The sequence below is a fragment of the Suricata suricatta genome, chromosome 7 (genome assembly GCF_006229205.1).
Source record: "Suricata suricatta isolate VVHF042 chromosome 7, meerkat_22Aug2017_6uvM2_HiC, whole genome shotgun sequence".
Lineage (NCBI taxonomy): Eukaryota > Metazoa > Chordata > Mammalia > Carnivora > Herpestidae > Suricata > Suricata suricatta.
Genome location: NC_043706.1, coordinates 56,094,478 through 56,121,156, shown reverse-complemented (window position 1 = coordinate 56,121,156; position 26,679 = coordinate 56,094,478). Strand labels below are relative to the sequence as shown.

At 34.8% G+C, this 26,679-nt stretch overlaps 1 protein-coding gene across 1 annotated transcript in view; it reads left to right on the top strand.

The window, feature by feature from the left end:
• EYS (eyes shut homolog) overlaps positions 1–26,679 on the top strand; it is a 1,499,666-nt gene that overhangs the window by 780,792 nt on the left and 692,195 nt on the right. The window contains exon 24 of the mRNA XM_029943180.1: positions 2,675–4,426. Coding sequence (XP_029799040.1) covers positions 2,675–4,426 — 1,752 coding nt within the window. The remainder of the gene's footprint in view (positions 1–2,674; positions 4,427–26,679) is intronic.

Below are 26,679 nucleotides of genomic sequence, written 5' to 3'. Positions count from 1 at the left end.
TTATATATAAATTTATATTCCTATCAATTTATTGGAGTTTTTTAAACTGCAATTCGTTTCCATTTTGAAGTATTTTGACATCTTGACTATGTTTCAATATGTCTTATTTAATTTACTAAATCAAATGATGCCATATAGTAAATAATATATATTAAATTCCAAACTAAATCTTCTTACAGTCACTGTCACTCAGGATAATAAGAATGAAAATTATACCCCTTAACAAGATATACTTTGTTTAGGAAAAATATTTTTAAAAGCTATTGGATATTATAAACATAAAGGTAGTCCGCCCTATTTTTTGTCTTCGTAATTTCTGTTCTTTTAAAGACTTAAGTTGAAATACAATGTTATAAAGCATACTATGCCTACTTATAAAGTAAAATATTTCTAATATTTTTAACCAATATGTTATATACTCACTGAGTCTATCAGTGACAAAGTTGTAATTTTTCATGTTTTATTATTCAAAGGAGTCATTTGATTTGGAGTATGTCAATTCTTTCATTTCCCTCTGTGAATACTCATTGCTTGTATGTATAAATATAAATATATGAAATAAGTAAAATATGTTTATGAAATATAAAATTTAATATAAAATTATGTATTGCTTTTCTTTATAATTGAACTATAATTGATATACAGTGTTCAATTATTTTCAGGTGTACATCATGGTGATTTATATTTCTATACATTATTAAATGATCTCCATGACAAATCTGGTTGCCATCTGCCACCATACATAGTTGCTACAATATTATTTATATTCCTGGTGCTATACATTACATTCCCATGACTTAGGCATTTTGTAACTGGAAGTTTGTACTTCTTAATGCCCTTAACTATTTTGTCCACCCCACTCATCCCTCTCTCCTCTGCTAGCCAAGTTTATTCTCGATATCTATGAGTATGTTTCTATTTTGTTTGTTCATTTATTTGTAGATTCCACACGTAAATAAAATCATACAGCATTTGTCTTTCTCTGACTTATTTCACTGAGCATAATAACCTCTAGATTCCTCCATGTTGTCATAAGTGGTGAGATTTCATTTTTTTAAATGGCTGAGTAATATTCCGTTGTGTGTGTGTGTGTGTGTGTGTGTGTGTGAGTGTGTGTGATACACACACACCACCTTCTTTGTTAATCTATCAATGGACATATTGATTGTATCCATATCTTGGATATTATATTTAATGATTCAATTAACACAGAAGTCTATATATGTCTTTGAACTGGTGTTCTTATTTTTTCCACATAAATATCCAGAAGTGGAATTGATGGACTGTATGGTATTTCTAATTTTTAATTTTTTTAGGAAATTCCATATTGTTTTCCACAGTGGCTTGCACCAGTTTACATTCTCACCAACAGTGTACAAAGTTTCCTTTTCTACACATCTTCACCAACACTTGTTATTTATTGCCTTTTTTGATAATAGTCAACCTGACAATTTGAGGTGATATATCATTGTGGTTTTGGTTTGCATTTCTGTGATGATTAATGATGTTGAGTATTTTTTCATGTGCCAGTTGGCCATCCATATGTCTTCTTTAGAAAAATGTCTGTTCAAATCCTCTGAATATTTTTTAAGTTTATTTATTCATTTTGAGAGAGAGAGGGAGAGAGCAAGCAATAAAGGGTGGGGCAGGAGAGAGAGAGAGAGAGAGAGAGAGAAAGAGAGAGAGAGAGAATGAATCCCAAGCTCTCTGATGCAGGGCTGGAACTCACAAACAATGAGATCATGACCTGAGTTAAAACCAAAAGTTAACTGACAGCCACCCAGGTACCCCTGCCCATTTTGAAATCAGGTTGCTTATTCGCTTGATATTAAGCTGTGGAATTTCTCTATATATTTTGAATATTAACCCAGTATCAGATGTGTGATTTGCAAGTATCTTCTCCCATTCAGTAGGGTACTTTTTTGTTTTGTTGATGGGTTTCCTTCGTTGTGTAAAGGCTTTTTAGTTCCACGTAGTCCATTTATTTATTTGAATTTTTGTTGCCCTTGCCTAAGGAGTCTCATCCAAAATAGTATTGCTAACACTGATATCAAAGAGCTTACTGCCTGTTTTTTCTTCTAGTTTTATGGTTTGAGTCTTACATTTAAATCTTTAGTCCTTTTGAATTTATTATATGGTGTAAAGTAACAGTCCAGTTCATTTTTTGCATGTAGCTGTCCAGTTTTTCCAGCACCATTTATTTATTTTAAAGCCTATATTTTCCCTATTGTGTTTTCTTGCTTCCTTTGTCAGAGATTAATTGACTACATACAATGGCTTACTTCTGAGCTCTCTAAACTATTCTATTGATCAATGTGTCTATTTTCATGCCAGTACCATACTGTCTTGATTACTAAAGTCCTGTAGTATAGTTTGAAATTAGGGCATAAGACACCTCCAGATTTGTTCTTTCTCAAAATTATATAACACAATTTGTTTGACTTTGGCCCTCAGGGGAGTGTGAATAATGGGAGCCTTTACATTTATCCAGTTTGTGAAGTCACTAAACTTACGTATACACTTCCATTAGAAGTATGATTTACAGAGGCATTTGTCTGCACATAATGGATATAAAGAGGCAGTGCAATTTGCAGAAGACTCAGCCCAGGGCCCAAGTTGTTCATATTTAATTCAGTTTTCTGATTCTTTTTTTGTTTCTTTTTTCTCTTTGAAGGTCCAAAACAAACAGACATTATCAAGCATGATGTTCTCCCAACTACTAGTTTGGCAGCATTAAGTATTGGCATATCTATTGAAAGCTATTTACTCGAAGACCTGATTTCCACTAGAAAGCTTTCAGCAAAACACAGTCTTCCTTCTTCCAGAGATGTTTCCTTTTCTCAATTTCTTAATTTTGGTGTTCATGACTCAGCACAGATTGTCTGGGACAAAACGTCTGTATCACATATGTCTATCCAAACTTCAGCAGCCACAGCAGAATACTTTTTCCCCAGTACAGGAGACAAGACCCCATTTATCATCTCTTCTTCAATGACAGATTTTATTTTTCCTACAGAATCTTTATTATTTGTGAACAGTGAGACTATTGCCTTATCTACTACCACAGTGAGTTCAGTAATTACTGGCATTCCAGGGGCTGATATTAAGTTAAAGAGGCACTCATTACTCTCCCATGGATTCCTGTTCACAACCGCTTCTAAAAGTGCACCTTCAATTGTTTCTAGGGGGGCTCAAGAGGATATTGAAGAATATTCAGCTGTTTCCCTAATTTCAAGAAGAGAGTACTGGAGATTGCTGAGCTCCTCAATGTCTCCCTTTTCTCCTGCTAAGATAATTATATCTAAACAGGTAGCCATCTTAAAGTCATCAGCTCTGCACCAATTCACTACACAAGCCTCCATTCCCAGTGAATACCAGGTTATTACTGAAGCATCTAGCAACCAGAGACTCACAAACATCAAATCACAGGCTGCTGATTCTTTAAGTGAATTAAGCCAAACATGTGCAACATGTTCTATGACTGAAATAAAATCCTCTCATGAATTCTCAGATCAAGTTTTGCATAGCAAACAGTCCCACTTTTATGAGACATTCTGGATGAACTCAGCGTTATCAGCCAGCTGGTATGCACTAATGGGAATTGAAACTATCACTTCTGGGCATCCGTTGTCTTCTGCTACTGAAATAATGCCATCAGAGGCATTCACAGAACTGTCATCTTTATTTCCTTCTAAAAAGAGTACAAAAAGAAGGATTTTATCCTCATCCTTAGAAGAATCCATTACCCTATCAAGTAATTTGGATGTTAATTTATGTTTGGATAAGACTTATTTATCTATTGTCCCTTCACAAATTGTCTCTTCAGACTTGATGAATTCTGATTTGACTTCACAACTGACTACTGATGATCCTTCTGTGTCAGAGAACATTTTAAAACTATTGACAATAGAACAATATGATATAACCATGGGCCCCACTGAGATACTGAATCAAGATAATTTATTGGGTGTGGGAGAGAGTAAAGTATCCCATAAACAGTTTGAACATCACACACATGATAGTTTTCTAGATTTTGAATTAACTTTACAAAATCATCCCCAAACTATCTATTCAGGTGACCTCAAAAACCACCTGCCACCTTACATAGATGCAGTGTCTGACTGTTCAGAAGTAACCTCTAAGGTTGCATTTTATGAAGTTTCAGGAACTCAGTCACATCCAATACAGGCCTCTTTGCCCGTGTCTCTACTTGTGCCAGATTGGACATATTACACAGATTACTTGAGCTTAACACCCGATCTAAAAGAAGAGCTTACAACTTCTTCAGAGCGGCTCAAATGGGAACTTCAGCCTAGTGTGCCTGATTGGGAATCTCCTGCTACAAGTCAGAGGCTTTCCATCACTAGATCGTTTACTTTGTCTTCACTGGAGTTCATTCCGACACCTCTTCAGCTGATGATTTCTGGTGAGTTTCTCAGTTTCAGTTCAGTAAACTTTTAGAAATGAGTTTCTTTTCTATAGTGAAGAAAGAGCCTGTCGTGGTCACCAGGTGCTCTAAACAGCCTCTTTGTAATCAGGGTAACAGCAAGTTCAATGGAGATGGCACCTTGCTGTTGTACCTGACACAGATGGTTATTCTTTATGCACTGCCACAAAGGCTACTAGATCAATACAGGAGTATGTTGGAGACGGCTACACTGCTGGCAAGCAATCAGAAACTGAACTAGTTCAATTCATTACAATAGATCTTTCAAAGTTTAGGAATAACTTTTATTATTCTCATTTCTTGAAATAGAATCTTTGTCAGGTGCAACACAATATAACATACACTTTCTAAATTTTTTTTCAATGCTGGTATTTTTTTAATGGGAGATGAAGAAATCAAGGGAACTTTATTGCCATTTTACATAGCATAGCTTATCATTATTTAATGCAAAGCTGTGATGCTTTCATTATGTATAACTCAGAATATATATTAAATTCATGACCTTTATTTTTTAAAAATATAAAAATCGAAACAAGATAGTATCCCATGTGTAAATTTAAAGTCAGTCTAGAAATAATTAATGAAAAACAACTTTTCTTAGATAGCTATTCTTACTTTAAAGCATTTTTAGAAATTATTAGTCCCCTTTACCCTTGTCATTACTGTCAAACTGGGAAACAAGCAGGAAAAAACCTTCACTAATTATATTTAGCAGAAAAAGAAGGTATTTTTTCATTATTTACAGAAGGTCTATCTTGTGGAATATCAAGTGTAATTGTGGTAGTGAATTTGACTTCCCTTCAGTGAGAAATGTATATGCTTTGTGTGTTACATATGTATAGATTTTGTGTGTATGATTCAGAAGAATCACATATTAGTGTTTCAAATGTTTTGGTGCGTAATTTGTGACTGGTGTGTAATACAGAAGACCAAATCATATATTTGCTATGTGTGGGATGATATGACTTTCTTTACAAAGTTTATAAAATAACATAAATTTTATTTACAATTTAATGTATTTTCCATGTGCTTTTATAAGGCAATAGCTTGTTGTATAACTGTTAAGACTCATCAGTAATACCTAATACATCACTTCTCACATATAAAGTTCTTAATTAATGCAGAAGAGTTACATCTTCTCATCCCATACAGTTAGTCCCATAGCCATCCCTTGAAAATAATCAGAACACAAATTCTCCATTTTCAGGAAATAAAACCCTAAGTTTGCCTTTATGAGCAAAACCATATCATATTCCATTTTTCCCTTTCCCTCATTCCAACTTCAAACACTCTTTGGTGATTTTGATCTTTCCAATTCGCCTACTCTTCTTCTAAGTTCCCCTTGCCTCCCTAATTATTTTAGACATGTTAATCAATAATTTACAAGACACTTGTTGGCATTTTCCAGCATGTTCATCCACTGTGTTAGGCAGGGTCATATCAGGGAATAGATAGCATACTTCAACTGAGTACTTGGGGAGAATTTACAACAACAACAACAACAACAACAAAAAAGACTACAAAGATATGGGTAGAGATAGTATGGTGCTGAAGGGACTAGTAACAGCAGAATGCCATCATTTCCTTGAGTCCTGAAGGGACAAAAGAAAGAGCAATTATCAAGATCCAGAAAGAGAAAAGCTACCAGTGCATAGAAGCTATGGCCTTTAGAGAGAGAACATAGGCAATCCAATGCAAACCAATGAGGAGTAGACTATGAGATATACATATATATATATACACATATACATATATGTATATACATACGTATACCCATCTTCGTTCTCCTCTTGTCTTCTAGTCATTTGCAGGTGCTCCCCATTGGCCAAACCAATTCAGTAGCTGAAAATGATCTTTAAAAACATATCTACACATCTGAAATAATGTCTTCATATAAAGAAAAGGTATAGTAGAATGGCCTACCATGCTAAAATCTTGACTGCATTGCAGGCTCCATAACATTGCCAAAATATAGAATGAGCCTGTAACTGATAAAGAGGTAATTCATTTGTATGTTTCTAAACTGAACCATTGAGTGTTATTACTTCCTCTCTACATGCTATTTCCATAATATGAAACTATAAAATGTAGATAGCTTGTAATTCTGTGTTCCCTTGTCTGATCGATTCCTCACATATCCTGAGTGGGTGAGAGAAAAATGACACTCCAAAAAAGCTCTTGTGATGAACAAAGTGAGGCATCATGGAGCTATGTCTATCAACATGATTTTTAGAGTTTGATGTAACTTTTAAAGTGTATCATTGCTGGTTCTGAAATATAATGACATCTGTTAAACTGAATTGAAGTTCTTTTTGTCAGGAGTCTGCTAAACCAAACCAGTCTTTGTGGTTTTGTTTAATTTATGAAACAATTGAAGTTTAAGAGAGGGCAAAAAAGGTGGTGCCTGGATGGCTCAGTCAGTAGAACACACAATTTTTGATCTTGGGGGTGATGAGTATGAGCCCCATGTTGGTCTTAGAGATTACTTAAGGAAATATAAAAATTATTTTAGAAAGAAAGAGAGAAAAAGAACATTATCTAGCAGTTGGTATTATTTTTCTATAGCACATGACTATTTTTTCTACTAGTTGAGAAGGACTTAAGAGAGAAAACCAGAGCCTCCTGATCGAAATATTCTCTAATAGCAATGGATAACAAAAAATAGTACAAAAATGAAATTTTATATGGGGTCCATTTATTCTATCCAGAGTTGTAAAATTCTAAATTTAAAAAATCAAATACAACATTAATAAATTTCTAATGAATGGCAATGGGATATTTTCTCTGGTAATAAAACAGTGAGTCAAAGAAAGACATTTAATAGTATAATTTACCACAACTTCAGGTGAAAAGATACTGACAATCAGTTTATAATTTACCAAAGTTACTTATTTTTTCTCTCTCCATTTTTCCCTATCCTACGGGAAATACATTATCTTCAAATCTTTTCATTATCTATTATGATTTTCAAACATAACTAAATATAAATAGCTTACAACAATATTCAATGCCATGTTTAAAAAATTGTTACTTATTTAGAGAGGGTGGGAAGGCGTAGAGAAAGAGAGCTGGAGAATGAATCCCCAGCTAGCTCCATTCTGTTACTGCAGAGCCCAACATAGGGCTTAATCTCACCAACCTTGAGATCATGACCTGAGTCAAAATCAAGAGCCAGATGCTTAACTGACCAAGACATTCAGGCACCTCTTCAATGCCATTCTTAAAGTTGAAACATAAGAGGTAATTCCATTAAACTTATAAGTCAAAATGCCTTATATGTGTATATGTATATATTTCTTACATACCAATTGGAAAATCTAATAGAAAATACATGAAGTAACCAAAATACCATAAGTAAATTAAATGCACATCCTTATTTGAGCTCTTGAAAATGTGAGTCCTTAATACTAAAGAAATGCTACTTTTGAAAAGTATAAAGCAATTTCAAATTTAATAATTTAATCTATAATATATAGAACTTGATCAGGTCATTTTAAAGTCGAAGAGGAGGCACCTGGGTGGCTCAGTTGGTTGAGCGTCCAACTTCGGCTCAGGTCATGATCTCATGGTTCATGGGTTCAAGCCCCAGGTCGGGCTCTGGGCTGACAGCTAGCTCAGAGCCTGGATCCTGCTTCAGAGTCTGTGTCTCCCTCTCTCTCTGATTCCCCTGCTCATACTGTTCCTCTCTGTCTCTAAAAAATAAATAAAAAACATTGAAAATTTTTTTAAAAAGTAAAGTCGAAGAGCATAGCCAGTGAAATGTTGAATAGAAATGGCACTAAGAGCATTGTATGTTTGTGAAATATATTAAAACAAATTATAATAAAATATGGTATTATTACAAGGATGTAAATAAAATGGAATAGAATAAAAAGTCCAGATACATATATTCAATTACATAAAATTACATAAAAAGAAGAGATTTGATAAAGATTTTCACCTTCACTAACTTGCGTTGATGCGTTCATTATTTTGAAAACTCTTCCTCTATACCCTTATACCAGAATAACTTCTATGAGGACTAACTAGATAAAATTACAAAATAAAACATTAAATAATCCAAATCAAATATAAGTTAATATTTATTTTGTCTCTAGCAGGAAAATTTTAAGCCTAAAAACAAAAATTATAAATAAAATATTGATAGTACATTTTATAGTAGAATAACTAAAATTAATGCCCTTCTATGCCAAAAACTGTCATAAACATATATTAAAGCAGTTAAAGCGAATATACAAAATATAAAGTAAATATATACAAAGTGTGTTGCCTCATTAAGTATACATGATTATAAAAACTCTATCAAATCAAAGAAGAAAAGCTGACCACTCAAATAGTAAAACCATATGCTGTACACAGACAGTAAAACAATATTTAAAAATCATCTCATTTGTGATATGTTGTGAAGATATCACATTTAAAATGAGATACAAATTTTATCCATTTGCCAGTGTTTTATTTTATTTTTTCAATTGTAACACTATTTGTGAAGATATACCATTCTATTGGTAGGGAAATAAGTTGGTACCACGTTTCTGAAGAGTTACTTTCCATCAATAATTTTTGAATTTTTAAAATTACATAATATTTGGGTACCTAGGTGGCTCCATCAGTTGAGCATCTGACTTTTGATTTCGGCTCAGATCATGGTCACACAGTTTGTGAGATTGAGCCCTGTTAAATGCTATTAAAATAACAAATATCTGGAAAGAAATATTCCTTATAATGGTGGGTGTTTTGAATAAATCTTGTCATGGACAGTTGTTCCTTTAATACTATTAAGCAGAAGTTATAAAATAATACATGCAACATATTTGAAAATACATGTGCACATGGTTACTGCACATATGCATACAAAGGATTCTTCCAAAACATTAATATTGCTTCTAATACTTACATTTTTTCTAAAAGTTTCATACTGATTACATATTTTTATAATCAATAAAATTTTGTGTAAATATTTGTGCATAGTGAGAAATAAAGAAAATTTCAGAAAATATATTTAATTATTCTATTAGATCAAAAATATCAAGTTTTCATGAGATCTTACAATTAGCCACATAAAGATAGAAAATAATTTTTAATTTGCATCATTATAGTGAAAAAATCCATTAAAAATTATAAAATATTTTTCTGAAATAACACAGAGATCTTTTTTTTTTAAATATTTCTTAACATTTATTCATTTTTGAGAGACACAGAGAGACAGCACAAATGTGGGAGGGGCAGGAAGAGAGAAGGATACACAGAATCCCAAGCAGGTTCCAGGCTCTGAGCTGTCAGCACAGAGCCCAACATGGGGCTTGAACTCACAAACTGAGATCATGACCTGAGCAAAGGTCGATCACCTAACTGAGCCACCCAGGTGCCCCTAACACAAAGATCTTATGTTCAAACATTTCATCCACATTTTTTAAACTGAATTGCTATGTACAAGTTGGAATCATTAGTTATATTTCTGCAGCATTCTTTACTTTTTAGTAAAATTAGAAAAAATGGAATGGAATTAATCACATCATTTTATTCAATGTTCACATATATTTCTACTGACTACTTTGTGACAGACTGCAGGAACTGGTGTAACTTGTTTGTTTGCTTAAATGTTGCTTTGGACCTGACACTCAGATATGAACTATGCCCTTTTATTTTTTTTAATGCCTATTTACTTATTTTGAGATAGAGAGAGTTGGGGGCAGGATGGAGGAGCAAAGAGAGAGGGAGAGAGAGAATCCCAAGCAGGCTCTGATGTGTGGGGCTCAAACTCACAAACCACAAGACCATGACCTAAGCCAAAATCAAGATTCAGATGCTTAACCAACTGAGTCATCCAGGTGTTCTAATAAGCTTTCCTTTTGGCGAAACTACTAAGAACCAAAGGAGATGTCCCCCTTCAGCTAAAACATGAGACCACCTCCTACACCTCCCCAGGTTGCTTTACTGCAGAAGGAACCACTGTAAACCCTGTCCCTTATGGTCAAGCAAGTATGTGCATAGAGAACAAAAGCTTCTCTCACAATATCTAATAGTCACTTTTGTTCTTATTTACTTGCAGTGTTTAAAACAATCTTATTTAGACCCAGTAATGCATACAACTGGTTTTGCAGGTCACACTATGTCTGCTGAAACTAGCACACAGATTTTAATCAGAAGTAAAACCCTGATAATTTGTTTCCAATACATCTCTCAGTATTTTTCACAAAGGAATTCGTTGTGTTTTTGTTTGTCTGTTTGTTTTGTTTTGCTAGTTTTCAATGTTCAAGACTATTTTTGGACGCCTCGATGGCTCAGTCGGTTGAGCATTTGGCTCTTGATTTGGGTTCAGGTCAAGATCTCACAGTTCATGGGTTTGTGCCCTAAATTAGGCTCTGCACTGACAGTGTGGAGCCGGCTTGTGATTCTGTCTCTCTGCCTCTTTCTCTCTTTCACACATACACACATTCTCTCTCTCAAAATAAATAACTAATTTTTAAAAAAAAAAGACTATTCATTATTTGTACTTTATTCCCACTTATCACTGAAATGAATATTAATGTCATATGCAAAACATAGTAGAGTAAATATAGTTAATAACAGATTTTTTTTCCCCAGGATGTTATAATTCTTTGGTTTTAAAACAGCTTCACCTCCTTTGTTGAATCACAGCAGTATGTGATCTTGGGGAAATTATAAGTATAGACCAAAGATTGGCAAGGTATTACATGCAGGTCAAATCTGGCTCACGACTTGTTTTTGTAAAGAGTTTTACTGGAACACAACTATACATATTGGTTGCATACTGTCTATGGCTGGTTTCATACTATGACAGCTAAGTTGAGGAGTTGTGGTGGAGGCAAAGGTAGAATACTTACTAACTTGTCCTTTACAAGTTTGCCAATTCCTGGAGTAGCAATATATGTGAGGTGTTTATAATTCTCAGGTTAGTATATTTTACTTTTTGACCAAGGGGTAAATATCAGCCTTATATGGACTCAGAAAAGTTCATATTTCAGACTTGATTAACTCTATTATGCTATCCCTGTCTTTGGTACCATTCGACAGAGCCACAGACTGTGGTCAATACCCATAATCTCTTCGTGAAGCTCCAGACCTGCTTTCAGGGGTGTAAACTGTGCAGTCACAAAGTCCCTATACTCACATGGACTCCACACTTGGTAGAGCCATAGTGTACTTCATGGTATCCTTCAAAGAAAGTACAAAGTAGGGGTATCATGGAACACATCTGGTTCCAGATGGTGTTAGAATAACATGTAGCATGTAACATAAAAATTAGGCATCTGACTTTTGATTTTAGCTCAGGTCATGATTTCATGGTTTGTGGGATCGAGCCCCGTGTTGAGCCCCATGTAGGGCTCCACCCTGTAGAGCCTGCTTAAGATTCTGTCTCCTCTCTCTGCCCCTATCCCTGCTCTTGTGCACTTTCTCTCTATCTCCCCCCAATAAATAAATAAACATTCAAAAAATAATATGCATGTAGCAAATAGAAGAATAAAGGCAGTTGAGTTTATGTCAATGTTTTATTTTTTGCTAAGAACAAAATGCATGTACTAGCTATGAGATATGAATGGTGTAATTTTGATGTCATTTAAGAGTTAAATTCTCTTATATTTGCATTTAAAATAGGCATTGCATAATATAAAGATGAATGGTAAAATATATGCTAATAATTGAAAATCATAAATTTTGTTAGAATGAACTTAAGGGGCAAGTTAAAAAATACCCTGAAAAGATGAAAAAGAGAACACAAAAGAAAGAAAAACTTCTATTTTAGGACCTTTAATGGAGCATTTGTCCTGCTTTTTTTTTTTTTAATAGAAGACTTCCATTTTTGTTTTGCACTGGGTTCAACAAATTTATGTACCTGACACTGTCTGTACTGTGATTGTTCTGAAATTCTCTTCCCACCTCTGCCAGACCAATTTAATGTACAGTTTCATGCTAACCATTAAACTGTTAGAATCCCTTAGGGTCCATTCTTTTTTGTAATGTTTTTTTTTAATTTATTTATTTTTGAGAGACAGAGAGAGAAAGCGTGAGCAGGGGAGAGCCAGAGAGAGAGGGAGAAACAGATTCTGAAGCGGATGCTTAACTGACTGAGCCACCCAGGTGCCCTCCTTAGAGTCCATTCTTAAAGTGCCTTTCCTTCCTTTCTTTCACACCCTTCACTGTTCTATTTTTTATTTTTATTTTATTTTTTTAATTTTTTTATGGTTTTTATTTATTTTTGAGAGACAGAGACAGTGCGAGCAGGGGAGGGTCAGAGAGAGAGGGAGACACAGAATCTGCAGCAGGCTCCAGGCTCTGGGCTAACTGTCAGCTGACGCGGGGCTCGAACCCACAAACCATGAGATTATGACCTGAGCTGAAGCTGGATGCTTAACCAACTGAGCCACCCAGGTGCCCCAACTCTTCTATTTTTTAAACTATCATTTTTTCCCATAGTTTGTCATTGGAGATGTAGGACCTACACTAATGGCTTCAAATATACTTAGAGATATGCTTTCCTCTATCTTTAGACCAGTTAGCCCCTCAAAAACTTAAGATAAAATCTTTATCTCTCTAACACCACAACCTCCATCTCTTGCCCTACCTATGCTTTCTTCTCCACTGAATCATATCTCAGACATGAAATTTGTATCTATCTAGATTTCCAAGCTTCAGCATTAACTTTTCAAAAGTACTATGAATTCTATCTACAAAGTTCTCTCAACTCCGTCTTAGCTCACAGTTATTACTCCAGTTTAAACTCGTATCATCTCCTTTGGACTAATGGAGCACCCTCTGAAATGTGTGACCTATTTCTAGTCTTTATTCTCTCTGGTCCCTCTTCCACATTAATTTCAAAGTTGTTTTTCTTATGTGATTTTCATTCCTCTGCTTAGAAAGTTACAATGAATATTCATTTTCTATAAGAAGATGTTTAAAATCCTAAGCATTCCAACTACAGTATTGCATCTCCATTCTCTGCCACCCATCCCTATCCTACTTTATGATTAACCTCTCCTCAATACTGTTATACAGTTGCACATTTCTACACATTGGTGTTCATAGTCCTTATTCTTAAATGCTCTCTGTTGCCCATTTTGTCAAATTCCTTTCCTGAGACTTAAATAAAATGTCATCTCTTATTTGAAGATTTTTGTAAAGACACTTAAAAATTATTTTTCCTATTATTTTCACTCCAATAGATCATTATGCATACTCAGTGTCACATTGATTTGGGTCACGTTTGTTCTGTTAGCTTCTCTCAATGTATTTCTGCTCTTTGAGTACAAAAGCTGGTGTTAATATAATGCCTTATCCAAAGCTTTGCCATAATTATAGAGATTCCAGGAAACAGAGTAAAATACTTACCTTCAAATTGATCACAAAGATTATCATCAGTTTATTATGTTAGGGAGGCTTAGCTATGAATGCTGCTATGACGGAGGCAACATAAGCTATGGGTGTGTGGAACCTGGGGTGTGGGAGAAAATATCCTAGGATTGGAAAAAAAAATATGGCTGAAGGGTTGGACACTAAGGAAAAAGCTGGATCACTCACTACATGGTAATCTCAAGGAATTATCAATTCAATCATGGTCAAGATGGCTTTGTATATGTAAGTGGCTTGATACTAGGAGATTCTAGACAGGTAGGAAGACATGTAAAGATGGGGAGGTCATGGTTTATTTCTGCATTATCAGCCAGCATAGAGCTGTATTCCATAGGTCCACAAAGGAGAATTCATTTAGAGAACAACTATCAGTTCTCAAGGAAGGATCTGGCACAGCTAACATTGAAGGCAAAGTATCACTTTGGCATGAGAATGAGTGAAGATGGGCATTTGATGTTCCAAGTAGAAGATGTTAGTAGCCTAAATAATCCAGTCCTGTAATCCAGCTAGTGTTATAATAAGGTTTAACAAAGGACCATCACAGAAAGAAACAATTTGGGCAAAAACAACATGTATATTTAGTGGACATTTCTGGATATTAGGGAAATGAAGACAAAGATAAAATTCCCTGTTTCTAGGATAACTATAACAGTAGCTACCATATATCCAATACCACTTAGTAACAAATACTGTCATAGGGTTGAAAATCTAGCCCCTGTAGAACTTTGCAGGGAAGAGACTACCTTGGCTTAGATCCCTCAACTAATAAGTGCTTGTGTTAGGACTAAAATATGAGTCTGCAAGATCTAGATATGATGAACTTTAAGGACAACTTGTTCAATGGAGGTAATGAGGCTCTGCCTATTCTTCATATCCTTTTGTCTTCACTGGCTCCCTTGTTTCATGTTGAGACAGATCTCGGCTGAGCCTTCTGGTGAATGGCATCTCTTACTCCAGGGAGGCTGGGGAAGAATTGAGGAAAACAAGGGAGTGAGAGCTATGGTCCTTTGCCCATTGGTCAGGTCAGCGTATCAAATTCTGCCAATGAGGAGAATTATTTCTTTCTCCACAACCTAGTTTTTCTCAGTTCTATTTACTATCATCAGTCACTTATACATAGGAACTTAAAAAAAAATATTTCTGTTGCCTCCCCAATCTATTTATACTTGAAGCATGTGGTGTAGTATAAGAAGTTGTCACTTTTACGAACATCAATCAAAAATATTTTGAGATGCTATTTTATGTCAATAAAGTTATTATTCAAATCCTTGACAGCGTTATCTAAGTTAACAGTGATTAGCATAACATATGCTCTCCTTAATAACCATATTTCACTCAGCAATGCATTTTATTGAGAAGACACCATGTCCTGGACTCTATTTATGGTGTGAGTAATGCACTACTAAAAATAACAATCTTTCCTGCCCTCCTAGAGCTTACATTTTAGTGGGGAAAGACAGTAAATACTAAGCATAATAAACATGTATTTCTGTATGACATAGTATACATAAAGTGTACACAGGATAGTTCTAATATATAAAGAGAGTATGTGTGTGTGTAATGTGTAACCTGTAAGCTTAAAATAAAATCTGGAACAGCTTTGGAGTGGAAGGTATCACAAGTTCAGAGCTGGTGGGTAGGAGACAGCAATATGGTCATGTTTGATCTTGCTGAGTAAGCCAACTTAAAGAAGATGAGAGCTATGTAGATAGAGGAAAAATATCTCACAAAGAGCAAACAGCCAATGCAGGGTTAAGGCTGATGTGTGTTTGACATTTTCTGAGAATATCAGGGAAGCCAGTGTGATGGACTAAGCAAGAGGGAGACATATAGACCGTGAATTCAGATAGAAAACAAGGCAGAATGAGTAAAGTCAGATTCCAAGAATTTTAGGCCATTTTAAGGACTCATCTTGTATTGAGAGAAATACCATTATGCCTGAGGTTTGGGCAGAGAAGTGACATGATCTCCGTGATCTCTCTGGCTGCACTGTGGAGAGCTGATTAGTGGGTGAGGGTGAGACAGGTATCCGGGCAGGAAGACCAGTTAGAAGGCTAACACACCAGTCCAGGTGAGAAATGACCATGGCCAGTGCGAGTGTCAGCAGTGAAGGCTTGGGGAGTGCTCAGATTCTGGATATATTTTGAAGGTCAGGCCACAGGATTTGCTAACACATTGGATTAATTTTATTTATTTTGTAATCAGTTTTATTAAGCAGAGAGAAATATCTTAAACACCCTCTGAAGACAAATAAGGGGAAATTATGCAAACCAATTTTTCCAGATATGCTACAAATAGGTTTATCTGAAGTTTTATCAACTATAAAGCTGTGTCTAACAGCAGCTCTATTACAATGCAAAAGTCTGATAAGTTTATAATGACTTTCCTGATGATAGCCCTAAGGCACAGAAAGACTATAAAACTCTGTACCTGCCATGAATTAACAAGTTATGTTCAGCATGAAATATATATTTAATGTGTTCTATTTATACTTATTTTTAGAAATTTCTGACTTCATGTTGAATGAAGGAACATTCCGCTAACCATAATATTTTCAAGTTCTCTGCACCCTGATCGTGTGATAGTATAACACATGTTTGTATTATGTATATGTGTGTAGACGTGAGTATAGGTTTGTGTGTTTGTATATAACTGGAATTCAGTATCCAGCGGGAAGACCTAATAATGCAATATGAACTACTGAGAGAGTAGATGGTAGAATTCGAAAATATTGAAAGAGAAGAAGACAGATGCTGAGGACATAAGATTTGATAACATTGACTCTGAAATTTTATAATTGTGGTACAAATGCAGGGATTATGAATATATTTTGACTAATAGTGTATTAGTTTTCTAAGGCTGCAATAACACTGGAGGACAAACTAGATGCTTAAAACAAAGATATGTGTCGTATCAAATTCTGAAACCTAGAAGTCTAAACAAAGTGTTGGCAGAGTCATGCTGTCTCTAAAACTAACAAAAGTAAATTCTTCTCTGCTTCTTCCTGGCTTCTAGTGGTGGCTCTCAATCCCTAGCATTCCTTGGCTTACAATTATAACACTCCAATTTCTGCCTTTGTTGTCACATGGCATTCTCCCTGTTTGTCTCGCCATTTTCCCATAAGGATACCCTACCACACTCACACAAACTGTTGGTTCAGAGTCTTTATTCATTTTCTAGACTGTTTACCTAGATCTCTAAAAATGTTGAGTTATACTATTACATTTTCTGGTAATGTGGAAGAAGACTGGAAGATGAACAAATCTTAGAATTCCCAGTCTGACTTACAAACTCTTAGGCTTTAGAAAAGTTATCTGTGTTAGTTCTGTTGAGCATCTGTAAAATGGAGCTACCACCAATTTTGTGGAGTAATTTTTGAGGGTTATATGAATAAGTATATACAAATTCCTGTCACAGAGTCACCTAAATGTTAGCCTCTCCCTAAATATTTGTTTTTTTAATCCAATTTCACACACTGTTTAGTTTCTGTACTACTTCCTCAACCACATTCAATACCTGTCTTGTCTTTAAACTTTGAATATTTGAAATCTAAACTTGGTACCTGTCCTGAATTTTATCCAAAGCTCTAGCTTTGACTTGTTTGCTTACTGTTGACAAATTTATCTAATCTGACATTTGATTTTTGGACATAGTCACACTCTTGTGTCTCTCTTCATTCTAAATACATAGCCATAGTTCATCCAGGGATTTCTAACCCTTCCCTTGGTCTCTTTAATTCCTAGTTAGACTTTTTAATATATACCAGTTTCATAAATTCAATAGCTGAGGCTCTGAGGCAATCTCTACCAATTCCTCTCGAGTCCCTAAATTTCGTATGAGAGTCTCTCTTTCTTCCTGAGATCCTGACTCTGTCTTACATTCACAAACTTGATAGGACACAGTGTCTAACCACTATACTCTCAGCTTTGAATTGCAAGATTTTTCAAGTATAGAAATCACATTAATTTCTATACTCCTATGGTACCTCTCTGCTCTTTCCCTTCTCTTTCTCTGAACTTCACGTGATATTTTACTTTCTAAGGGCAATTTAAGCTGAAAAAAAAAAAAACCCATGATATGATTCAATCCAAATTTGCAAATGGATAAAATTCTATACATAACTTGGGAACTTCAGATGGTAAGGTAGAACTGTTTTGATTTAGGATTAAAATGTGCTATAATTTTCTATTTGATTTTCAGTCTATGTTCTCCTTTTGAGTGAGGTTGCTCTAAGTAGCTTACCATTTTCCTTAGAGTTTGGATAAATTTTTATTTCCTCTAGAGTTTTTTTTTTTTTCATCTCTTCTTTTGATGCCTGTGCTTCTGTCACTCCTTGCAGCAATTTGATGAGCATTCTATAGTAGAAGGAAATAAAATAAAGTTGTATTTCATCATTTTGACAACTGAAATAAATGAGTGAAATTTTGTTCTCTTCGACCACTTAATAGTTATACCTAAAGGTATATAACTATCATTGTTTATACTTAAAAAGGTTTCTTTAAAAAAAAAAGCATAGGGTCTATAAATAAAATTACATATTTTTCACTAACTGGATGGAGAAGATATTTATTTTATTAATACTACAGCCATTATCCCTCAATTTTATACTCATTTAAGATTTAAAAGCATAAGAGATAGGGGCACCTGGGTGGCTCAGTCACTTAAGAATCAGATTCCTGGTTTTGGCTCAGATCATGATCTCACAGTTTGTGGGTTCAAGCCCCATATTGGGAGGATTCTACCTCCCTTTCTCTCTTCCCCTCCCCCACTCACACTCTCTCACAAAATAAACAAACATTTAAATTTTTTTAATGTTTCATTATTTTTGAAAGAGACAGAGAGGGAGACACAGAATCCAAAGCAGGCTTCGGGCTCTGAGCTGTCAACACAGAACTTGATGCAGGGCTTGAACCCACAAATGGTGAGATCATGTCCTGAGCCAAAGTCAGCCACTTAACCAACTGAGCCACCCAGGCGCCCCAACATTTAAAGAAGCACAAAAGATAAATGCTGTCATTTTTGATTCCACAAAGTCAAAGGGAAACTGAAACAAGTATGTAAAGGATTTATACTTTTTAATTAATGCCCCATAGAAATTAGAATATTATTTTCCATAGTGTCCTTATCACAGTGTGGTGGTTTTGAATTTAGGCTATATAGGCAAACCATCTAATTCCAAATCTACTTAGTAATCGTGTGATCTTGGGAGTACTTAAATACTCCCTGCCTCAGTTTATTCCCTTTAAAATGGGAATAATAATCATTACCACTGCACATAGCTCTTGTAAGGATTAAACTAGACCATGCAAGTGCTGTGCTTAACAAAGGCTCTGGAGGTAGTGAGCCTAGATAAATTGTAGTGGTCATTATTTTGTTGTTGTTGTTAAATTTTTTTATGCTTTTTAAAAGTTTATTTTTAAGCGACAGAAAGAGACAGCATGAGCAGGGGAGGGTCAGAGAGAGAGAGGGAGACACAGAATTTGAAGCAGTCTCCAGGTTCTGAGCTAGCTGTCAGCACAGAGCCCAACGCGGGGCTTGAACCCACAAACTATGAGATCGTGACCTGAGCTGAAGCTGGAAGCTTAACCGACTGAGCCACTCAGGTGCCCCAATTATTTTTACAGTACAATCAATAAAAGTGTAAAACAAATTCTCTGTTAAACATTTATTCAAATTAAGAGAAAAAATACATGATGAAGAAAGTCTCCCCAGAGTTGGCAAGGGAAAGAAAGAATTTGTGTGTATCTCCTGATGTCCCCTACAGTTGCTGTGATTCTCGACCCTGCTGGTTTCATAGGGTTATAGCAAGGAGGACTAGGTGTTTAATAGAAACACAGAAGATTGGAATGTTTCTTTCTGAGTCATCTGTCATTTCAAGCCAGAGACTGTGGTAGACATTACTAATGATTAAAACAAACAAATTTAAGAAAATAATAGTTTTTAGAAAGTATGTTACTTCCCAAATGAAAAGAATCTAGGCAAAATAAATTTCTAGTATAAACTAGAAAAGGCATTATTAGAAGTACCAACCATTAAATAAGGAAGCAAATATAACATTTTTAGTGACAATTAATCAGCAAGTCTTATCTCCTTCCCTATGAGAAAACAAAAACAAGAAAACAAATTATTTCTAAATCATCCCCATTTCTAATTCATCACCAAAATACCTTTGGCAGATTTTTGTATAACTTTTACAGAATTTACATTTATATAAATTCAGTACTATAAAAAATGGGGATTTTTGTTTTGTAGAAATTATAATTTTCCTAAAAACTTAAATGATTTTATTTGCATTTTATTAATTTGGTTCTTATTGTCCCTATTTCCTAGTGATAGGAATCAATATTAATCCATTTTTCCTGTTTAGTTTATTTCAAAAAGACATTTATGGAGAGGTTTCATTTTAATTCCAAGCCAAAAATCAATCACAAGCAAAAAATTAAATTCATGTTAATATTTTATTTTACCATATAGGCAATATCAGGACTGCATCTTTTATATTGTAAATATTTGTGTGCCTAGATTTTGAACAGAACCACTAACAGTGATAAAAGTGAAACACAAGATTGTACTTTGATTTGTGTAATTTCTCTTGGACAAAACTAATGTTTAAATATAGTAAAGTTTAGGATGAATTTCTTTTAGTTATATATAACAAGGGATGTGGGTGAGATTGTGAACTTCTCAGTGTGCTCTGTGTGTCCAAATTTTAATAAGAGTAGTTTCCTTTTAATAAATGTGTAAGTAAAATCACATTTATTGGCTCTCAAAATTGTTTGAGAGATTATTCTTCATGTTTTTTTTTTAATCAGAATCACTCTCATGAAGAGAGAGCTATTTGACCCCTTTATCCCTTTATATATTATTTCTGTTTGAAGCTTTCTACTTAGTACTATTAGTTTTTTTTCAAAAACTGCTTAACTGCTAATAACATATCAACCAAGCTAATATCCATGATTTAATGACACTTTGAAATATTTTGTTTGCACCAAAGCATCTATTACCTTTCAAAGCTAACCTTGAGTTATCTCTTGGGGGGATTTATATCTTAGCACTTACAGATTTTCTAGAAAGGCATATCTAGATTTAAATGGTAGACATACATCTCCAGTTTCCTCACTTTGAAACTTGCCCTTATTGTGCATAATTAATTTCAACTGAACTCAAAGCAAATTTTCTTAAATACATTCTGATTTTTTTTAATTTTGGCATTTGAAATGGATTAAGCTCCTTAGCATTATTAATTTCTACTTGCCTTGATATGAAACGAATTTAAGCAAGGAGATTGAAGAAGCATGAGTATCCTAGGGGAAAAAATAATTGATTCCCATAAGAGAAATAAGTATTTCAGCCTACCCACTTTACCTTTGGAAATGGCATTTTAAGCCAAGATTTTAGTTCCTATGTCATCAATTGTATGTGCTATTAAAATATTTTTGTACTTTTAAGGAAGAGCTTACATGCTTTTCAAATATTGTTACTTAAATTCTTTTTGTTCAGAAAAAAATGTAATTCCAAAAATAAGGAAAAAATAGGAAACATCTGAAAATGTTGTAGCTAGGTCCTGCTAATCTTCACACAAGTATCATATCATTTTTAGACCTGGCTGCAATTAATTTGAGGCAACTACAGGTAAATTAGCATAAATTATAAATTCAGTTCAAATTTGAATAAAAAATACATTAGCATTAATTTATAGATTGTGACAATGTGATTTGAAGACCAAATGAAGTTGAGGACCAGACCATGTAACTGCCTCTAAAAATATTGGAAATATCATTTCTCATTTTTTTAAATCTTACTCTTTTTTCATGAGTAGAAAATTCCACATCTGTGTTTTCTTCATTAAAAAAAAGAAATCAACCCTGCCATATGTCAACTTTAAATTCTCAAGCCGGTATGGGTGGGGGGCTGAAGCATGGCAAGCCAAGGAAATTGGCATAAATGAAAGAGATCTTACCTGAGGGATTCGATTCTGGGTTTTCAGAAACTAGGGGAAAGGGCTTTTCACATAGCATGATGCCTTAGTGATTTTTGTTTTACTGCCATGTAACAAGTTGCCACAATCTTAGTGACTTTTAACAACACAAATGTAATAACTTACAGATTCTATAGGCTAAGGTCTAGGCACAGTGCGAATAGATTCTTTGCTATGACACTATTTGCTATTTCTCATCTGGGTTTTGAGTCCTCTTTCAACTTACCACTGAAGAATGAAGAATTCATTTACTGGCTCTTGTAGGACTGAGGTCCCTGTCTTCTCACTAGCTCTCAGCTCCTAGTGGCCATTCTCAGGCTCATGCCCCATGACCCACTGTGTGTCAGCGAGAGAGAACCTCTCTGGCATATAATCTGTCACCCTTTGAGTCTTTTTGACTTCCTCTTCTGCCACCAGTGGGAGAAACCTCTTTGATTTTAAGGATTCATTTAATTACATTAGGCCTATACACATAATCTTCTTTTTCATAATAGCATAATCACCAGACTGAGAGCTTTTCATGTTCACAGGATCTATCCACGCTCAAAGGAAGAATATTATTCAAAAATTAGGGTCATTCAAAGGGTCATCTTATTCCTCCTCCAACATAAGGCAACCCAGTACCTGTGATGTCACAGTACAAAGGGGTAGATAGAAATCAACAGACACATGCGACAGATAGATTTTCAGCGGATAAACCATGGTCAGTGTTCCACTTCCCTGAATCTAGTCTGGGAAAATAAATACAGACGGAAGTGGACTCTCAGTGTTCAGACTGAGATCAGTATTTGAGTTTTTATAAGTAAAAATGGGAGAAGAAATGAGAAGTGACCAGTGGCAATGTCTGTGATTCGGAGTCAGAGTAGCAGGTCCCAGAACAAGGCCAAGTGTGCCTCATGATTAAGTTACTGTTATTTAAAAACATGTTCAGCCATTTTCCTGCAAAACTAATAGCTAAATAAATTAAGAAGTTTCCATGTGGTAGGAATAAGCTAAAAACAGTGATTTTAACTTCTCAGTTTATCTTCCCAGAAATTCCTCCAGATTCTATGATAACCTAGAACAAGCAGATGTAATAGTTGCCTGTGAGGTGAGCCTTTGGCACAGTATCTTTACGAGGAAGCTTCCTCTGTTCAGTTGTGTGCTTATAATTATGTGCGCTTGTCCATATGCCTTCAGCACACACTCGAAAATGAGCTGTTTAAAAGCAATTGGGGCGCCTGGGTGGCTCAGTCAGTTAAGCAACTGACTTTGGCTCAGGTCATGATCTCAGGATTTGTGCGCTTGAGTCCCCTGTTGGCTCTATGCTGACAGCTCAGAGCCTGGAGCTGGTTTCCGAGTCAGGGTCCCCCTCTCTCTCTGCCCCACTCCCACTCATGCTCTCTCACTGTCTTTCAAAAAAATGAGTAAATGTTTAAAAAAATGTAAAAATAAAAAGCAAGCAGTGTCTCATTTTTGTGTCCTCAATATTGGGCACAGAAGTATATATTCAGTATAAATTTGATTCATTTTCTTTGTATTTAAAAACGTATCGATGTGCTAAACTTTGTGCTGCAAGAAATTAGACTTAGGTTTAGGAACTTGAATTCTATTCCAGTTCCCCTTAAATTATTCTGAGATTATGGGCAAGTTACTTCTGAGTGCCAGTCAGTGACCCCTTCTTCTTCCTGTGACAAAGTGAAGACTTAAATAAGATTTTCTCTGATCATATGAGAACCAGGTGTTATATATAAGTGATAGTTAAGTTTTTTTCCTGAAGCTAATATTACACTGTATGTTAACTAACTGGAATTTAAATAAACACTTAAAAAACTAAACTAAAATATACTTCTATGAGCTGTTTTCTACATTATAAAATTGTTATATTTTAACCTGTTTCAAATTGGAGTTTTCAACCCGAATCAAATTTTAGGAATGTGACAAATGAAAACCAAATGGTTATTTTTCCAGCACTTCCCCTGTGTGGTTAGCTATTCATTGTTGATGATTTATTTAGATGAAATGAGACATTAAAAAATAATTTCACCTATTTAAACAACTTCTAGCATGAAACTGGTAGTATTTTACCTTAGTTTCTTTCTCTTTAAGTGTAATTGACAAGTACCTGTGTTACAAAGGAGTGATACTATGTGTTTACTATTCGTTTCTTTCAGGCACACACACAGCAATAGAAACACCCATACTTCTCTCTTCTGTCTCCTTAGAAATGGTTTCTATAGCAACCGGGAGTACTGAGCTGATACCCAAGGAATGCTACATAAGACTGTATGCCTTTATACTGAAAAACAGTCTTTACATGATCTTTTGTTTTTCAGCTTAAAAATAATTAATATCAAGTCAGTTGGAACTCTTTTGCAAACAAGTAGTATATAAAATAATGCAATGAACAATTAAGCAAAAGTTGATTTATTTCTTTAATCTCAATTAAGTAGATAGCTCAAGTTAGTCACATCATTTTTAATCCATAAACATTCTTATGCTTTACATCTTTGATATCAATTTCAAAAATACTGCTAAATTATTTCATGAAAGTTATTATTATCAGTACAAATCCTCATTGTGGTTAACTACAAGACCAAAATTTAAAAATCGATCTTATTCACGTGCATAATGCATTTTAGACAAATAATCTCTTAAATAATTAAAAATATTCATGGTACAAATTAATAAATACTGTGTGACATTAAATGATCTTTATGGAGCTAGTATGATGCATGGCACTTTGAAATCGTTGTTTTCCTATAATGAAATATGCACAACAAGGTGAGTTTTTATAGAGATGGAATGCAAATTAAATTAATATATAAGTGACTTTATAAATTAAAAAAGGACTCCATTTGTATATGATACAATGTCTATTTGTGGTTTGTGCTGTGCTTTCTTGTTGTCATTTAGGGACTTTTCAACACTGATCTCTTCATCTGTTCTTATGCTGGATCTACTTTGTGATTTCTCTGTACATTCCCCCAAAACTTTTACGTTCTCTTAAAATATATCACCAGTTGTCTGTATGTGCCCAGAAGAAAGGCTTTTTCCTTAATGTTATTTCCCTTAATGTTACACTCAAGTTGTTTCCTGAATTTAAGACAGCTCTCATGCCCAAATCCTGCTGTATAGTCTTATTTTTGTTTCAAGGCCTTGTCAAAACTTCATTTCTCCAAGGAGCCATCCTTAGTGTCTCTCACCTTCTGACTCCCAATGGAATTAATCCTCATATTTTTTTAGAACTAACTATATCTTTCTGTAGTCTTCTCTAATATTCATTTTCACATGTGATTTTATGCCCTGCACACTTTCCATCTCATGCCTTTCTTCCTCTACAGCACCCCACAGAGTAAATTGAAATCAGTGTCCAATGAAGGATTTCTGAATTGAATGGACTATCCTGAAGAAACCATTTTGTTGTTTCCATGTCAAAGGATAACTTTTGTACTGAGGTAGAGAAAGTTTCTTATTAGTTATTGATATTATGTTCAAATGCTGTAGACATTTGAAAGGACATTAGAAGCTCTTTTTAAAACTACTGGATTTGACGAGGCAGAGGTCTTGGCACTTGCTCACCAGTTTCCCCACTCTTTGGATGCTACTTCTTGGTCTCTTTTGCTGCTTCATCCTCCTTCACTTGATCTATCTTTGCTTGTCCTTTGCTTGTTCAATCATAGGAGAACTAAGGTCTTATCTTTCTAATGCACACGTTTCTTGAGCAATGTGCTTTCTGACATTACCAGATCCTTGTTGGGATTTCTGGTGGCTCTTTCCCAACCGAATATAGGTATAATGATTAATGCAATCTGAAGACTTGAAGACAGTCCTATATAGAACTCTGGGGGTCTCTGTGAAACTGTATTTTCTTTGATACTGTGCCCAGTTAAATCTAGCCTTCCTGGCCTCCCTAAATTTTCAACTCTGTCTCTTCAATGGATAATGCCATGGCTGGTTCAAGCTCCCATACCTTATCCTAAAATCCAAAGATTCTCTCTGGGCAGTATGATGGGATAATCAAGGGATCACTGTCATGAGTCACCTGTTTTCCAGTGTCTGAAGACCTTGTTCCTATGTATTATCCAGTTTCTGGTTGTTTAGAGTGGACAGTTAAATTTTACCTTTTTTCGTGGCTAGAAGAGGAAATAAGCCTTATTTCTTACTACTATTTAGGTTAACCTTTGCATAAATTATATTTTCTTTATATGCAAAGTTCTTGCCATATATTTCTCTTTTTTATTTCTTTTTTTTATTTTCCTAAAATTATTGGGTGTTGTGATTTTTGTTGTTTTTAAGTTTTTATTTAAACTTCAGTTAATTAAATACAGTGTAACATTAGTTTTTATGCGTAGAATTTGGTGATTCAATACTCACATACAAAACCCAGTGTTCATCCCAACAAATGCCCTCCTTAATATCCATCACCTGTTTAACCCACCCTCACCCCCACCTCCCCTCCAGCAAGCCTCAGTTTGTTATATGTAGTTAATAGACTATTTCCTTGTTTGTCTCTCTTTTTTTTCTCACCTATGTTCTTCTGCTTTGTTGCTTAAATTCCATACATGAGTAAAATCATATGGTATTTGTCTTTCTCTAATGAATTTATTACACGTAGCCTAATACTCTCTAGCTCCATCCACGTCATTGCAAATGACAAGATTTCATTCTTTTTTATGGTTGAGTAATAATATTGACTGGAATATTATGAGTGTGTGTGTGTGTGTGTGTGTGTGTGTGTGTGTGTGTGTACCAGATCTTCTTTATCCATTCGTCTGTTGATGGACATTAAAGCTCTTTCTGTAATTTGGCTGTTGTTGATAATGCTACTGTGAACATTGGAGTGTGTGTATATCTTTGAATCAGCATTTTTGTATCTTTTGGGTAAATACCTAGTAGTGTA